This window comes from Hemiscyllium ocellatum, chromosome 23 (genome assembly GCF_020745735.1).
Source record: "Hemiscyllium ocellatum isolate sHemOce1 chromosome 23, sHemOce1.pat.X.cur, whole genome shotgun sequence".
Taxonomy (NCBI): Eukaryota; Metazoa; Chordata; class Chondrichthyes; order Orectolobiformes; family Hemiscylliidae; genus Hemiscyllium; species Hemiscyllium ocellatum.
The window spans coordinates 39,491,481-39,510,440 of NC_083423.1; the positions used below are offsets into that span (position 1 = coordinate 39,491,481).

At 41.1% G+C, this 18,960-nt stretch overlaps 1 protein-coding gene across 8 annotated transcripts in view; it reads left to right on the plus strand.

Moving 5' to 3' along the window:
• anks1b (ankyrin repeat and sterile alpha motif domain containing 1B) overlaps nucleotides 1-18,960 on the plus strand; it is an 815,114-nt gene that overhangs the window by 355,077 nt on the left and 441,077 nt on the right. For all 8 annotated transcript variants that reach the window (XM_060842911.1, XM_060842914.1, XM_060842910.1 and 5 more), the window contains exon 4: nucleotides 16,271-16,567. In XM_060842911.1, coding sequence (XP_060698894.1) covers nucleotides 16,271-16,567 — 297 coding nt within the window. The remainder of the gene's footprint in view (nucleotides 1-16,270; nucleotides 16,568-18,960) is intronic.

Consider the following 18,960-nt stretch of genomic DNA (forward strand, 5'->3'; position numbering starts at 1 on the left):
TCTGAACTCCTTAAAAAAAGTTAAGAACTTTTTAATTCCTTTGTTTATTGTTGAAAATATTATTTTCCTGACACGTTTTGGGTCATTTTATGCACTGACTGCTCTCCTTTTTCTATGAGGTTAAAACATGAAAAACACACTTTATAATATACTGTAAAGTCCAACTTCTATGATCTTCAATTATAACATGATATTAAGTGACCGTGAGTCCAAGAATGGTATATTTATACAATGGATTTCATTTTGATCAGACTAAATATTGATTCCTTTGTTACAAGTGGTAGACATGGGACTATATTTTCTTATGAAGTGTTGACAGTTAATAATTTATATTGGTGGAGCCGCGCTACTGTTCTCAGAATTTAAGTAAAGCCTATAGTTCAAGTGGATATGAACTTGCCAGTCATTTATTCCTGTGACATATCATGCTGTTTCCTTACTTTCTTTACACTACTGCAATGCCCTTTATAATATCAACATTTTGTTTATATCTATTTTACTGTAGGCTGAAAGGTTTATGACTGCAGTGCTTCTGTAAATCCATGTGCTTTTCTCACAGAAATCATTAATAACTCACTAGGTTGAAAGCTGGTTGTATTTTAAATTGATTAAATCTTGATTCTCGATGATTTGGATTGTTGTGCTTTTTCAGATCATTGAATATCATTAAGTACATGTAACATGCTTGTTTTCTACCTTGGACACTTACGCTTGGACTTGAACCAATTCATGACGATTCTGCTTTTAAAAGGCAAATGTGACACAGGTGCAGAAGTCCCATTCTGGGCCTGAATCACATATGACATTCCCCAAGCTCAGCAGGCCATTGGACCAAGACCACCTGTTCACCATAGGATGGGCTGTAAAATTGCAGTGTTACTATATTGAATGTGCAGAGTAGGTGTAAATACTCTTGAAGGGAGAAGAACGTCCTTAGAGCTTTCAAGCTGTGGAGTTTTTTAAATCCACATTAGACATAGGAGTGGAAGTAAGGCCATTCGGCCCATCGAGTCCACTCCGCCATTCAATCATGGCTGATGGGCATTTCAACTCCACTTACCAGCGTTCTCCCCGTAGCCCTTATTTCCTCGAGACAACAAGAATCTATCAATCTCTGCCTTGAAGACATTTAGCGTCCCGGCCTCCACTGCACTCCATGGCAATGAATTCCACAGGCCCACCACCCTCTGGCTGAAGAAATGTCTCCACATTTCTGTTCTGAATTGATCCCCTCTAATTCTCAGGCTGTGTTCATGGGTCCTTGTCTCCTCGCCTTATGGAAACAATTTCCTAGCGTCCACCCTTTCCAAGCCATGTATTATCTTGTACATCTCTACTAAGTCTCCCCTTAATCTTCTAAACTCCAATGAATACAATCCCAGGATCCTCAGCTGTTCCTCATATGTTAGACCTTAATTTTCTTTTTAACAGGCTGTGTCAGTGAGGAGTAAATAAAAACCTGGTTTAATGGTTATAATATCGATCTGTTGACATTACCCTAAGGCTGGTCATTGAAATTATCAATCTTTGGTGGTTTTCTACATCTTATAATTATCCCAAGAAGGATACATAAAGTTGCAGTTTGATTGACAGTTCAAAGAGGTTTCTAAAGGATTTACTGTCTTTGATAAAAAATTATGAAACAAATCTGTTGTTTTTATGAAGGATTGAGTAATTGTTCAAAGAGGTTTCTAAAGGATTTATTGTCTTTAATTAAAATTATGAAACAAATCTGTTTTTATGAAGGATTGAGTAATTGTTATGATTTAAAAGTTTTGAGATAGAGGAATTTAAAAAAATATATATTGAAGACTTAGATATTAAAAAAATTATTTTATTTTATCTCCATGCATCTCCTGAGGACTTTCCAGGGTTGATCAGTGGTTCACACTGCTGCCTCACTGTGCCAGGGACCCAGGTTCGATTTCAAACTTGGGTGATTTACTGTGTGGAGTTTGCACATTCTTCCTGTGTGGGTTTCCTCCCACATTCCAAAGATGTGCAAGTTAGGTGGATTGGCAATGCTAAATTGCCCATAGTGTTCAGGGATGTGCAAACCAGGTGTATTAGTCATGATTACAGGGATAAGGTAACAGGATTGGGTCTGGGTGAAATGCTCTTTGGAGGGTCAGTGTGGACTTGATGGGTTGAATGGCTTATTTCTATGCTGTATAGATTCTATGGTTTCTATGATTTTGAGAGATGTTGACTCAACCGTTGGTGGATGAGAATCTACAGCACCAAACAATAACTTTTAATATGGAAATAGTTAGCAATCATATTGTTGGTTCTTTGTGGCCCTCAGACCTTTTGAGAGGGCATTGGATAATTGTTTGGATAGAAATGGTGTGCAAGGATATGGAAAAATTGCAGGAAATTAGCACTAGGTAATAGAACCAGTGAGGCATGATGGATCCAATTATCTCTTGTTGCATTGTAATATTTCTGTGCCTCTGAGAGATGACATGAGAGTAAGGAAGATGCAACAGGACTATATGCAAGATTGCCTATTAAGCAGATTGAATTCTCTTGCACCTCCAATTTTAAAAGTTAGTACACTGCCGCAGTTAGATGGCGATCCAGTTGCTACTAGCTGTCAATGTGGGGAAAATCATAGGTCTATGAGTGTGTGTGTGTTGGAGACTCTTCAAGCTCATGTCTAGAACCTGCATTTGGGATCATTCAGCATGAGGCTAACCAGGAAACCTTCCAACGTTTACTGTGTGTTAGAGTGCAGTTTGATGATCAATCAATTCGGCATTGTTATGATGCACCTTCTCTGGCCATCATGTCCTTAGATGGAACTTGACCACAGAGAGCTTCTAGCCCAGAAGTTAGGGATATTATCACAGCAGCACAGGAGCCCCTTGCAGGCTGTTTTCCCCATACAGTGCGGGGCCCCATTTGAGCCTGATGACGGAATCAAAAGGCCACTGAACAATCTTGCCCTATCTTTTGTTCTCAGGTTATATTTAGAATAGGTTGCTTCTGGTACCTAAAAAAGTAATATTTTGGGCTACGTGGCACATTGAAATATACATACACTATTTCTTAAAACTAAGAATCGTGGCTAAAGATCACAAAGTCAATGCATTCACTTTTTAAAGGTAGCAAAACAGGAAAAATGGTGCGTCCATGTGCAGAATGTGTTTTTCCTGCATTGCGAGCTTGTAGCACAGCATATACCAAGGCAAAAGTGAGTTCTGCAGATGCTGGAAACCAGAGTCTAGATTAGAGTGGTGTTGGAAAAGCACAGCAGGTCAGGCAGCATCCGAGAAGCAGAAAAATCGACATTATGGGCAAAAGCCCTTCATCAGGTGCACTATTCCTGATGGAGGGCTTTTGCCTGTAACATCCATTTTTCGGCTCCTCGGATGCTGCCTGACTAGCTGTGCTATTTTCCAGCGCCATTCTAATCTTGTACAGTATATAAACCTTACCACACTGCTATTTTAATGTTTCTCCAAATGCATTCATGACATTATTTATGAGAATGATTGTGAAGTTGGACAAATAATCATATTGAGGTTTATCCAATAATGTTCAAAATGCATAACGTGCAAGTGTGAATACTGTTCCAGCACAGAGAATGTAATTGGGAATTAGGCAGTTACATGACAGGACTCCATTCGGAAGTTGGAATTAGTGCAGCACAAAGCAGCAAGCTATGTTGCCTTATTATCATGTTTATGTTGTTAAATAAAATTGTTTAAAAGAAACTGGGAGCCTGGTCTGAGCTTTTACGAAAAACAAAATACCATCCTCTACCATGGTGGAAGCAGTGGAGATACTTAGATGATGATTTCCTGAACATAGTAAGCTGAAGACTTGCTTGCAGTGAGGCATGTGTCAGGATGTCCACACCAGCCAAACAGTCCTTGTCCTTTCACGCTATTAAAAGACGTAGAAACGTGGGCGATTACATGAGGATACATTTCCACAGATACACAGTAGTTCCAGATCTCTATATGTAGTAAGTTCAGCTCCAGGTCAGTACTTAATTTACAGGCAGAGAGTCCCATTACCAAAGAGATCCCTATCAGACTAGGTGTTAACAAAAACTCAGCAACATTTCAATCGATCCAAGCAGCATTTGATGCTTATTTTAGTTTCAGAACATTGTTATAGAATGTGTATGCTTCAACCAGAAATGCCGGCAGACTCTGTCTCAGAGTTCTCCATTGAGAATTTAGATCGAGCTGCCAGTCATATGTTGATGTGAAATTGAAGGGTAAACTTGTTTAAACTCCCAGTAGTATGCTGCCTGATTTATTGCAGTCTGCACAAGGCTTGATATTAAGGCAGGCGGCCCATGTGGTAGTGAGGCCAAGCACAGAGCACAAAATTAGGGCGTGATTTGTTGCAACTCCAAATGCAAAGTCGGCTAGGCCCAAAGGTGGTCACCCACTTGACAGTGTAGTCTGCCAAAAATCGGGGGGGAGGGCGGAAAGGCAGGAAGTGCCATCTTGAAGCGCTAGCAAGTGGTGAGAGAAGACGGCACAAGTGGCAAAATTGTCCAGTAGGTGGCATCCAGTGTTTTCACTGTGATAGATTTGGGAATTTCAGCAGTTTTGCAGTGGAAGAGCACCTCTTCTGAGTAAATCAAATCCTCAGTGAAGTAGAGTCCAGCAGATTGACCAAGAAGATGGTGTAGGCAGGATATTGTTGACCCTAATGCAGGAAATGATGATCTCTACCACGATCACTAACCTTAAAGGTCGAAAATTCTGACACAAAATCTTTACTCGATTCAGGAGCGACCAATAATGTGCTGCCTAACAATTCAGAACATCTTCTTGCTGTGTGCCTTCAAGAATCAAATATTATCTGGATGCTAGGAGTCCACACCTTTTGGTAAAGTTAGTTTTGAAGCAACACTTGCTTGCAGTGGTAACATTATTACGGAACCTATTTATGTCATACAGAATTAGAATAAATCCCTGTTGAATTGGCAGGCTTGTGAGCAACAATGTCTTTGACAACAGCCAGCAAATACTTCAGTCCAGGTCATAGACTCTTCTTCTAAGGTGGTGACGAGATTCCATTTTGTGAGGAATTATGTCTGCTTTTCCAGGAGCCTGAGGTTTTGTCTGCTGAAAATGGAACAGCATTTTTGTGGATTTTCCAATGTTGTGTCAGTCAACTTAAGTTTCGTATCATGAAACTTAGAATGATTGTTATTTATAAAGAGTATCTCAGCTTTTCTCAGAATTTGACTAGCATTGTGATGCTCCACCTCCAGTTATGCCTGAAGAGGATGTGCCTCTTCTTCAGATATTTCTAATCAGTGGGTGAACTTGACATCGTGTTAGTGTCAGACCCAGATTTATCCCTTCTGGAAGAAACTCCAGTTGTACTTGACTTCTGGGTACTTCATTCCTTTAATACTTAAGGCTGAGGTAAATTCTTGTTCAAAAGGGGAACCAAAAGGCATGAGGAATGTCAGATCAACCAAGGTCCTATTGAACGGGGAAGCCTAAGTTTCAGGGTTTGAATGGCTTACTCCTCCTATTTCTTATACTTCTAGACCAGACTGAGCGGAATTCTTCACTTACCTCTATGGAGAAGCCAGTTTTGTAACCAGCAGTAATAATGCAGAAATGCTACATGTGGTTATTGAAGATGTGGTGGATTTTGAGTACTTTCATCTGTACAAGGGGATCACAATGGTTTTTCCACTATTATGGCCCAGATCCAACTCCCTCAAAATATTTTTAAGATAGCCTAGACTCTAACTTTCTTATTTTAAAAGTAGATGTGAAGTGCATGTTCCAGATGTGACATGGCCTATTTGATGTTAATCAAAATGCAATTTATTTAACCATGATCGTTCAAATACAAAGAAAAAAAAAATGAACTTAGAATAACTTAACTATTGGAAAACGTGGCTGAATAATAGATACAGTGTACATTACTAATTAATTGTTCTAATATGGTGTCATTCCATAACCACATTCCTTGGCAAAAAGGCAAATTCTGACACAGATTTTTGCATGTCGTTCTCCAATCCTGGATGAAACAACATCGAGAGATTTCAGAGAAAGTAGCAACTGGAAAGCATTTACTGAAGCTTCCAACCCTTCTGGGACTCCAAACAGCTTCTGACTGCGGTAGCTAAAAGAAACTAGAAAGCCTGGTCTATGGGAACTGGCCACTCCCCTTCCATTGCTACAACTGTTTTTTAAAAAACCTAAAGGCCTCCTAAATTATTTACTTCAGCTGTTTTAGTAGCCGGTACGTCCTCTCTCCCTTCCTAAACCCTCTCCAAAAAAAAAACAAGACAACCTTTTTTAAAGTGACAGCATTGTCACACAACCGGCAGCAGCTTCAATTGGATGGGATTATGCCAGATTACAAAGAACCGCAAAACGTGCAGGAGAGTCCTTCAGCAATATGTGACAACGTGAGCTCGAATTTTCTGAGATACCAGTAAAAGGTTTATTTTTATCTGGTATCCCAGACACATTGACAGAGAGAGACAGCAGTCAATGTTAACGCTCATTGGCCCACAGCTTTTATCCAGAACGATTTGATTAGATTAGATTATCTACAATATGGAATCAGGTCCTTCGGCCCATTTGCGGTAATTACTGTTGTGGACTCAACTGCAAATCTTCCAGTGCAACCAGCAACCTCAGAAGAGATTTTAATTGATCAGTTATGTTCTTTGTGCAAGTCTCTTTCTTTTTAAGAAGTATATCTATGAGCTGCAGTCTTGCTGATGTCCTGTTCCCTCTTCATCCAAAACTTGAGTATCGCACAAGAAACTCAAGATCTTCTGTCCAGCTAGTGCAGCAGATTGGTGATGCCTGTAAGCTCTTCAATAGTGCAAATATTACCAATCTGTCATGCTTCATTGTTAACTAACCTTCTCAGAAAAAGGTATTTCTAAAAAGAGAGATAAGACTACTCAGCATCCAGCAAGGAAAAGAACACCCACCAGTCTTTGTACTGATAGCCCACAGGCAGCCAGCCCCTTCAGTACCATGAAGTGGCGCCTTGTGATTGATCCTACTCTTTTCATTCCAGCTGCTGTATGAAGTATGGTCCCAAGTCAGCCTTCTGGTCATTGTTCTCCTCAATCATTTTGAATGACCAGACCAGTATTGAGAGTTCATTGTGTTAATCAAATCTGAGAGTGATGGAATTTGGTGGGAAATAGTGGGATTGAAGAAACATTCACTTAAAGGGGGATACTTTAACTTCAGTGTTTAGTCAGTATGTTAAGCAAATGCTTTCAGCTAAAACTGAGAAAGCATTTGTGGGGAGATGTAGCGATTGGATTTAGGGGACATGCAGATAAGTCTCCAAGGCATACCACAATGTAACTGTAATCATGTGATAGGGCTCTGCTGAAAGATCAGCTTGGAACAGTGAACTCTATTGTCTTATCGTGTAAACAATGTAAATAAACATTGTTGGAAAGAAGCCTAGATGTTTTGTCTCAGCTTATATGATGAATAGAAGAACACATACTAAAAAAGATTGCATTCTGTAAATTCCATTACGTTTTTTGATGCTGGTCATAGGCCACCTAGTAAAAAGATAACCTTCACTGATCTTAGTTTACTGAGTGATAACAGAAGGCAGACTGATATAGCCCTGACTACCACACAAATGATGTAGGTTGTTTCCCTTGAGTTATGGAAACCTAATTCCAACCATGTGATAATCTTGGTTTTGTATTTGTTCCTATTAACTAGCATGAGTCTAAAGCTAGTTTGTTGTGGAGTGAATTTCGCCCTTCATCCTCCTTTCACACACCCTGCTGGTTTCCTCTGGTTAAAGACCCACTGTGCTGTTAGAATATTTGTGGCCACTTTATTATTGTGAAGTTATGGAGCCTTGCCCCTGTCCACTGATTAGAGTCATGCCCTCAACCTCCCATCATTGGAGGCTTCTCCCTTACATAGACTTTGTAACGTCACAGAGGTCTAGTGCTCCTGAGGCTGCCCTTGGTTTAATTGCTCTTTATCTGAACGTGTGGCGCATATCACTGCCTAGTCACATGGCTATCGTGCTAATGAAAAAAAAGACACTTTGATCTCCAAGTTTGAAAAAGGAGATCTTTGATATACTTTGCCAGAGCATAAGAAGATCTGGAGGCTGACTGGAAAGTCTGAGAAATGCATAATTTACCATAACTGCATTTTCAGCTCAGGTGTCTGTATGAGAGAGAGAGGGAGAGACAGAGATGGACAGTCTTATCATTAGACTGTTGATTTATGTTTGTGGTTATTACTGATTTGTGTAGAGCCTGAACTGGGTAAAAGAGCATTGTGCAGCCGAGGTTGCAAAAGTCTTTCTTGTTTCATTTCTGTTCCGATTCCAAGCAGAATATTGCAATAATACAACAAAATATGATTCCTTGTCATTGCAGTACAATAACGTTTATAAATATGCAAGGTTCTTCTTTAAGTAATGGAGTCATAATGTTGATGGCTATTTAATGTTTTAGCATATACTCTCTGTTATGAGCAATACTGCCTGTTCCCTATCGAACTCCTGATCGTTAGGAAGTAAGAATTCACTGCTGTTTAACATTCCATGTGGAAGAATTTGGGTTGTCCTTATCCAGTTTTTAACATCACAGCCTGTCTTGTGGAGCTTGTGGAACTATACTGATGTGATGGAATAAGACACGTGGGCAAGGGAATTAATTTATGCAAATCTTAATACTTGCAGCCTAGAGTGCTTCACGTGTGCAGGATTATTTCTCCAGACTTCAGAATCCCTCTATCAGGTTGGAATGGGGCCAATGAGTGGGAAAGAGTCATTCCTTGTGATTTTCAAAGGGAGTTGATTAATAACCAATGTAGGGGAGAAGAGTCCTCAAGATGCATGTGTCTTTTCTCCGACTCTTTAAAAGTGTGACTAGAAATGCCTTTTGCAGTCAGACCACCATGGTGAGAGGGGGGATGAGCCAGAACTAGGTAGGCCTGCAAGAAGGGATAACCTCTAGGCCCTCCAGCTTACAGCTTTGATGCTTTCCTGCCAGTCTACAGGAGGAGACTGTTCCAAGCAGTTAAACTGGCTGCCAGAGCATGAAAGGATCTGGAGGCTGACTGGACGTCCCAAATGGTGTTCTTGAATGAACAAATTCAATCAATCACCCACTGCTTCCAGGAGGGCAGCATTGCCATCAACCCCCATGTCCATTCCCCCCATTCTGCCATAAAATGGCAATGGCATGGGATGGAGTTGGGGAATCAGCAGGCCAGAGCACCCACTTTCTATCACCATCAAATCCAAAACTTCAGGCCCTGGATGATTGGAAGGGGAAGTTGCTCACTTCTATATGATGTCCTACCTCACTTTGATGATCTTTGTAAAATTATGCAACTTCAACAGATGTTTCTGTTTTCTTGGGTCATAAACTAGTACAGATTGGATACAGGGGGATGTGTGAAGAAACTAAGCACTTACGGAATGAGGGTATTAATAGCAACTAATGAGAGGATTAGGAGCAGTGCTGTGTCTGAGCTTCTAACCCGGGGCTTGAATGCTCCTGTCTGCTTTCTTGTTTTTTTTTCTTTTTACTTTTGCTGCTTTTCTTTTGCTCTTTTTTTCCCTTTCCCCTTTTAAAACCTTTTTTGGCATCTTCGTCTTAGCAAGAGTAGGCCCGGCCTTCTGAGCATGTGCGGTAGTGAAGGCAACAGAGTTGGCTCCTCCTGGCAGCAGTGGGCACAGCGATTCCTGAGGAGAAAGTGAGGACTGCAGATGCTGGAGATTAGAGTCAAGATTAGAGTGGTGCTGGAAATGCATAGCAGGTCGTGAAGCATCCGAGGAGCAGGAAAATCAACGTTTTGGATAGGAGCCTTTCATCAGGAATCTGAGATTCCTGAGGTGATGTCAGTGATGTAGGCCCAGCAATGAATGACGGTGCCTGAGGATTTGTTGAGTTTAGCGCTGGTGGTGAAGGGGCACCATGCCAACATCGACTATGGCAATAGTCTCGGACGTTGGTATGCCCAGCGTGGGCAGTGGTGAAGGTGAATCAGCCCAGCAAAGAAAGATGGTGCCTGAGGATCGGCGACTCCCACGTTAGTTGGTTCTGAGTTGGAGACCCTGTACATTGACAGACTTTAAGCTATATCTTTTCATTTGCTTATACTACCAAAATGATGCTGGATTATGGCGACAAATGAAAGTTTTTCACTTTTTTTTGTGTTTCGCTGTAAAGTGCACTTGGCAGTAAATCATTCGTTCATTCATTCTTACCTAAGTTGTTCTCATTCTCATTGTTATGTCCAAAGATAGTTATGCCTAGATATTCCCATGGTCAGGTAGTTGTTACTGCTGTCTGTGTAGGTGTTGCACTTTGGTATACTGCAGAAATCCCAGTGCAATTGCTTACAAAGAAATTGCTGGTGAATTTGAAAATACTGATTAGCAACTCCCCTCCACCCTGTTCAAAACAACATCTAGAACTCACAAGCATATTCTTGTAAACTCAAAGAATTTGGAATGTTCTGAATCATTTGAGCCTAAAAAGTACTCAAGATGCATTAGACGGTTAGAAAGCTGCTGTCATTCTTGGGTAAATGGGACTGAACCTCTGACTCACCACACACACACCCGCCCACAGCTACACCCTCCCATCCCTAACTGACCCTTCCTGATCTGAGCAGATCCCTACCTCACCTGATACCTCCCCATCCCATAACGTGCGTCCACTCACCCACTGCATTCCCACTCGATGCTTACTGACCAGCTCCTGCCCCCAAAATAAATACTCATCCATTCCCCTAGTGCCCAATGTATCTGACACTGCCTCCACCAGCAAATTCCACCCACCCGGACTCTTCACTTAATTCCATGCCCTTTCACAGTAGCTTTCAATATTTCTCCTGGGCACTTAGTATGCAGCACTGAGTACTGCAGAAAATGGCACAGCTTTAACAACGATCTTCTCAACACTGAATCTCAGGATTTTTAGGCAGGTTCATAGCGGGAGGTCCCTGACCAGGAATTTCCATCACGGAAATCATCAAAAAGTAAATGGCTACATTTTAATTTGAACGGGGTCTTGACTAATTGTAAGACTAATGACTATATTCGGAATTTCTAGGCCACCTTTTTATGCTGGTGTGCTTTTAAAATATTGTGGATGTTGCGATGCACATTCTGAAACCAAAGCACACAAGGAAACCTTCATTATCATCCAGATTGTCATCATTTAGGGTGTTCAAAGGCAGTAGCATGTTTAAGAGTTGTGTTGATGCTGGTAATCTGCTTGTGGTTTGATGTTGAGGTTTATATTGTTATATCAACTGTGTTTCACATCTTCACCACCTTGCAGCTTTAATTTATGCTTCAGAACATTCTCACCCCTTTTGTATCAGCTAATTCTCGAATGCTGGAGCGATTGCAAAGTAGCAAAGCAATAGTGAGACCTTTACAAATGAGTCACGTTGGAGCTGTTGAAAAGGTTAGATAACCTCAACACAAAATGCATATTTTGAGTTGCATTAATTTAAGGTATGGTCTTTTTTTTCCTAAACACAGAAATATAAGTTGGAAATCTAGAGAGCTTTAAGTTGGGACTTGTAAATTCTTTTAATTTATGGGTAATGGTAGATTGTAGATATTTACATGTCACTGATTACCTTGTTTGGATTCTATGTTATTTGTGTACATTACTTTGGCTATTATCTCAGGAATTTGCTATGATTTTGCTTATTGTATATATTGTGTGGTAGTTGCATATGAACTGCATTTGTCTTTTTTTTCTTTGTTACTTTTAATTTTATTTGAACATTCGACAACATGATAATCATTCATGCTTTACACTGTATGCTGAAAATGAGCATAACTTGTACAAAAATGTGAAGCGTGCACATTGATCCTCTCCTAATGTGCTGACCCTCGTCTCCCTCACTCGACATAACCCATCAACCTATTGGACACAAGCAGAGGAGTGCTAAATTAAGAAGTCACTCCTAATCAGTACACAGTCTTTCCTGCTCCTCCAATGCTGTTTGACCTGCTGTGTTTCTCCAGTTCCACATTTTATTAACTCGGACTTCCAGCATCTGTAGTCCTTTCAATTTCTACTGCCTCTTCTCCTCTGCCTTGCCTTCAAAATATACCACTGGAGTCTGTTGTAACCCCAGATTATAACTTCAGGGGAATTCAGGGCAGATTTGGCTCCAGGATATGTAGGCCCATTGGCATGTGGACACTCCCTCACACTCACGAATCAAATTTGCTGCTATGGGTGAATACCTCTTCAGACTTAGGGATATCTTGACAGGTTAAAGGCAAAAGGATAAAATATTGACAACATTTCTAGAGGTGAGCCCAAAGAACTCATGTTATCTTCCTGGAATCTTCTACAAACAAGTCAGTGCCAAGGAAAAGCTCAGCTGGCTGAGAAAGAGGGATTGGAGAAAGCTGAGGTCAGTGATTCTACAGCTTTCCTGTCCATTTGTCTTCCTCTACAAAAGGTGCAGCAGAGGCTGTGTATCCCACAATGGAGATCCTGAGCCATACCTGGTGGTATTTTACACAGAGCACAAAAGCCTTAAGAAAACAACCTGCTTTGAAAGATACATTGGTATGAAACATTGGCCAGCTTTAAGTTTGGAGTCTGCATCCAGGGCATCTGTTAGTCAAACTAAGAGAAACAGCTTTGTCAGCTGTTGAGTACTTAAGGGTCTGTTTACTAAGCACTCTGGACATTGTATCAATAATTTTGAAGGGTGCAGTTCCTCTCCATTATTCAGGGAAGCACAGGAAATCCTGCTTGTGATTAGAGCCCCTCTAGAACACGACTTGACTCAGTTTTGTATCAGATCCTTTGTTAATTGTTTTACTTGTGACATTCATTTAGCAGGATGGTGTGTCATGACAATGAAAGAACATAAATACACTCAATGACGTGGCCTCCACGACCTTCTGTGGAAATGAATTCCACAGATTTACCACCCTTTGGCTGAAGAAATTCCTCCTCATCCCCTTTCTAAAGGGTCATGTCTTCACTCTGAGCTTGTGTCCTCAATACAGAGTCTCTCCTATTAATGGAAATGTCTCCTCCACACCCACTCTATCCAAGCTCTTATACTCTTTAAGTTCCAATCAGGTCTCCCTTCATCCTTTTACACTCCATCAAGTGCAGACCCAGAGTACTCAACTGCTACTCATATGAGCAGCTCTTCATCCTTGGGATCATTCTTGTAAACCTCCTCTCAACCCTCATTTAATGCCGGCACATTTTTCTTCAGATTTGGAGCCTAAAATTGCTCACAGTATTCCAAATGTGGTCTGACCAGAGCCTTATACAAGGTCAGCAGTACATTTCTGCAATTGTATTCTAACCCTCTTAAAATGAATACTAACATTACATAAGTGCTAGCTAAACCTGCACAATTCTCTTAATTGGGTGGCACAGTGGCTAGCACTGTTGTCTCACAGTGCCAGAGACCCATGGTTTGATTCCGGCCTCGGGTGACTGTCTGTGTGGAGTTTGCACGTTCTCTCCCTGTCTTCATGGGTTTTCTCTGAGTGCTCAGGTTTCCTCCCACAATCCAAAGATGTGCAGGTTAAGTGAATTGACCATGCTAAATTGGCCATAGTGTTCAGGGATTTGTAGGTTAGGTGCATTCATCAGGGGTAAATGTAGAATAATACGGGAGGGGTATGGATCTGGGTGGGATATTGTTTGGAGGGTCAGTGTGGACTTGCTGGGCCTAAGGGCCTGTTTCCATACTGTAGGGATTTGATAATTCTATAATCCTGAATCAGGTCTCCTAAGTCCCTTTGTGCTTCAGATTTTCAAAGCTTTTCTCCATTTGGAAATTTTCTATGCCTGTATTCTTCCTCCCAAAATGCATAACCTCACACTTTCCCACATTTCATTCCATTTGCTGCTACTTTGCCCCACTCTCCGAGCCTGTCCAAATCCTTTTGCAGCTTCCCTGTTTGCTGAACTCTATCTATCCCCCCACTAGCTTTGTGTCATCCACACACTCCGATCTTTTCTCCACCCCAGTCCAACACCAGCTCCTCCATATCTCTGATACCCATAATACTGTAGTTACCAAATTCAATCTGCGCTACTAGTTCACTTACCCTCCTTCGTATGTGTGCGTTTGTGAGCATTTAGTTATAACACCCTGAGTCCTGCATTGACTACCCCCCCACTTTCTCACAGGTGTCCCTTTATCTCCCATGCCTGAAGTTAGATTCCTGACCCTTTCCATATGCTGGCCTATTACTTGTTCTAGAAACGTTCATAACCTCTCATAAGCCATTCCCCTATCTTTAACTTTTTCTGTAATTTTCCATGCAACTGACCCCCCTCCCCTACCGCCACCCCAGTCCTCCTCCCCTCAAGCACAACCTCCACCTCACACTATTTAATTTAAATTTTATTTGGAGGATGTAAGTAGTTTGTGGAAAATGCAGTCCTTGAAAGATGCACGATCCCTTGCATCTAGTCAGTGAAAGCTCTAAATTAAATGGTACCATCAACTTATTATTTCTGGGTTCTGCAGCTGAGTTAGAAATTTGTTAGACTGAAGAGATTTTGTTACATGAGACACTCTGAAACATGAGGAATGCTCTGACCCCAAGTGCAGCACAGAATACATTGGGATAATGACCCATGTGTCAGTCCTCCTGTCCCACTATACAATGTCAGGATTTTCAGAAGATTGGCCTGAAACCTGATGGCTGGTACAGAGTTTGTACTTTAATTAGGCCCAGATCAACCCGGTGAGAAAGGAAGCTTCCCCTCTCCTGCCTTCAATCACAGGTCAGGGGTGTACTCTAACACAAACATTACGGCTTTCACTGACACTCCGTGACTGTGGGACAGACCCAATAACTTACCAAAGACGTTGGACTGTTCTCATTTCAATCCCCGTGAAGGTATCAAATCGTCTGGCCTTTTGGAGAACAGCAGCCAGAGTCGGCAATATTGGCAGCTGGGACTACTGACAGGTTTTTGTATCAGCTTCTCCAATCCCTGTGCAAAACCCTCTCAATGCCTGCACCCTTGCTACAAAAGTGCTCAGACAATGTAAATGACCCAGTGTTGGATTTGGGTGCCCTTCCATTGCACACATGCTGATTCTGATTAGATATCTAGAAAATTAGACAATTCCCAGCTCACTGCCCCAATTGTTTAAAATGTTTGCACATTTCTTGTAACTTCCAAACACTTGAAGAAAATGTAGGCCAAATTGAATTGAATTGAATTTCTTGTCACATGTACCAAGGCACAGTGAAAAGCTTTGTCTTGCAAGCAATACAGGCAGATCACAGAGTTAAATAGCATAGACAAGTAAATAATAGGTAAACAGCAGCAAAAACAAAAAAAGGTACATGTGAATGTTAAGAGTTTGAGAGTCCATTCAGTATTCTAACAACAGTACGGTAGAAACTGTTTTGAAACCGTCTGGTGTGTGTGTGTTCAGGCTTCTGTACCTTCTACCTGATGGTAGAGGTTGTGGGAAAACATTGCCAGGACGGGATTGAACTTTGAGAATACTGGCAACCTTTCCTTTTGCAGCGGGCCTGGTGGATGGATTCTACAGATGGGAGGTTGGCCTTTGTGATTGTCCAGGCCGAGTTTCTCTGTAACCGCCTCCGATCTTGAATGGTATATTTGCCATACCAGGACCTGACAGAATATTCTCGATGCACCTATAAAAATTGGCAAGGGTATTTGCCGTCATGCCAGTTTTCCTCAGTTGCCTGATGAGGAAAAGATGTTGTTGGGCCTTTGTAACCAGTGCATCCACATGATGAGTCCAAGAAAGCTTGTTGTGGATGACCACTCAGGAGCTTGACGCTTGCCACTCGTTCCACCTCCGTGCTGTTGGTGTAGGGGGGCATGAGTAACATTCCACTGAAAGTCAATAATGAGTTCCTTGGTTTTGCAGGCATTGAGAGCTAGGTTATTCTCAGTGCCCCGTTTTTCCAGGTCTGTCGTCTGTTCAGTCGCCATCTGAGATTCGACCGACTCTGGTGGTCTCATCAGCAAACTTGCAAATGGTATTCGTCTGGTATTTGGTGATGCAGTTATGGGTATATAGCAAGTACAGTTAGGGGGCTGAATACGCACCCCTGGGGGGCTCCAGTGTTAGTGAGGATGAAATATTGTGAAAAATTGATGACCTTCACCTTTTTTCAATAGTTTGTAGAAATATCTTTTGCAATATAAAGTGGAACTTTGTTTCATCATGCTGTTTATTTGAGAAATGCATTTTTTTGTGAATGTCTTGTAATGGGTCTTTCTTTTTTCTGCTCTGAACTCGAACAGAACAATGAGAATGAAACCGCGTTGCATTGTGCAGCCCAATACGGACACTCTGACGTGGTCGCTGTCCTCTTGGAGGAGCTGACTGATCCCACGATACGGAACAACAAATTTGAAACCCCCCTCGACTTAGCTGCACTCTATGGCCGTTTGCAGGTGGTCAAGATGTTAATAAATGCGCATCCAAATTTGATGAGCTGCAGTACCAAAAAGCACACTCCTTTACATCTCGCTGCACGCAATGGACACAAGGCTGTGGTCCAGGTTTTGTTGGAGGCTGGCATGGATGTGAACTGTCAGGTGGGTGCAATTGTAGGTTACTGTACACTCATTGTGGAAATCATAGACAAATAAAATGCAGAAGGGAGCCATTAGTGCCTATTCTAGCTCTTTGCCACTGCCCTTTTCTTTCAACCTAGCCCCTTTCAGCTTTAAATGATGTGAAGATTTTGAACATAAATATGATTCAGCTATATAGTTATATATACATAGAGTCACAGAGTCATAGAGATGCACAAAACGGAAACAGACCCTTTGATCCAATTCATCCATGCCGACCAGATATCTCAACCTAATCTAGCTCCGTTTACCAGGACTTGCCCCATATCCCCCTAAACCCATCCTATTCATATACCATCCAGATGCCTTTAACTGTTGTCATTGTACCAGTCTCCATCACTTTCTCTGGCAGCTAATTCCATCCACACACTACCCTCTGCGTGAAGACATCGACCCTTAGGTCTCTTTTATATCTTTCCCCTCTCACCTTAAATCTATGCCCTCTAGTTCTAGACTCCCCCACTCCAGGGAAAAGGCTTGCTCTATTTACCCTATCCATGCCTCTCATGATTTTATAAACCTCTTTAAGGTCAGTAAAATGATCAAGTCCTAAAATATGTAGCAATTTCTCTTGATTTTCCTGCTTGCTTTTATAAGTATTCTTCCCATCACGGAAGGATTGAGGACATGAACACAGATTTAAGTTAAGTAGCAAAAGAAGCATTGGTTACATGGGCGAAAAAGCCTTTTCATGCAGCACGTGGTTATGGTCTGGAATGCACTACATCAAATTTAGTGGAAATATTCAATTAAGGCATTAAAGAGGGAGTTGTGTTATTATCTGAAAGGAAGAATATGAGAGTGGAATTTTGTATATGCTGCGACAAATATCTTTTAGGTATATGCTTCTGTAGAGCCTGAGTTATCTAGTAAGGATACTATAGTCACCTTTTGGTCTAACTAGAGAAGAGTCTAATAGTTAAAATATTGTTTGAGTGTTTTTGAAGCCTGGCAGTTAACTGTCAATCATCATTTATTAGTGTATTCTCCATTGCCATATCCTTACCCATCTCAGCCCATCTGCCAACTGATCTGCATTCTTCTCTTATGCAATATAAATTATTTTCTTCCTTAATGTTTGCTTCTTACAACATGTCCTGATGAATATTAGGAAGAAAGCTGTGAAAAATGTCTTTTTTTTCAGCAATACTCAAGTTCTGTAATACCAAAAGATATTTTTAATTGTATTTCTACAACAATCATCATGATATGGTTTACATTCTGAGAGAGACTGTTAGGAGTCTGGCTCCCCCAAGAGCGTTAGTTACACTGACCACTAGTCCCCAAATATCATCACAGTAAATGGTGCTAACACTTTCAGACCCTCGTACAATATTCCCCCACCCTCCCAAGATTTTAGCAGTACGTGATTGTTATTCATTTATTTATGTAATTCTATTGATCACTCTCCCATTTCCTTGGCAAATCTATCAATTCAGGCAATCTGGATGTTTCACTTTTCTCCCCGTGTGTGGAAGAATGTTAATTGCTCTCTTGGGCAGTCTTCCTGATGGTTTGAGATACTCTTCTGTTGTCAGATTCTCCATTCAGTTCATCCTGGTCAATAATCCAGGATATCTCAATCATAATGGAATGAAGTTCCTGCATTTCCTCACATGACCTTATTGGCATTACAAGCAATGTATTATGTCTGTTGGTTTCTGTTTCTGAGGAAAATCATGCCTTTTCCATTTAATCCACAGTCAACACTGATTCCTCATCCTAATCTCTGACAAATTCCTCATTTGGTAGCATTTATTGTAATGTGTGGCTTGCTGAGTGTGATAGGATTCCTTTTTATCATATACTGATTGGTAATCATGATGGTGTAATAGTAGAACCAGGTTAGTTTGTGAGCTGAGCCTTCAGCTTTCTGTCTATCATGAGACAGTTATAGACTGCTTGCGGTATGGTGGACATAATTAATTAATGCTGTGTCAAAATTGGAATGCCTTTTGAAGATCAGCTTAACCATTCTGATGTCACATTTAGCTTCCCTGTTAATTTGCAGTTTCCAGATTAAGCTTGTGACATACCGATATCAAAAATTGTCAGTGAAGTGGCTGAAGGTCTTGTTTATGAATTGTGGCCTGTTGTCTGAAATAACCACATCAGGAAGACTGGGTGCTATAAATATCATTTGTAATACTCAGATAATTACTTCTTGTAGTCTTGCAATTTATTAAGTTTGATCCATCAGGAGAAATAATTGCTGGTGATGAGGTGAGATCTTCCATTAAATACAAGCAAATCTATCCCAACACATTCCCAAGTCAGGTTGGGAATATTTTGAATGTTAAAATGACAATAGGAAAGTGGGTCTAGATGAAGTCAGACAGCCAGTCCAACATAAT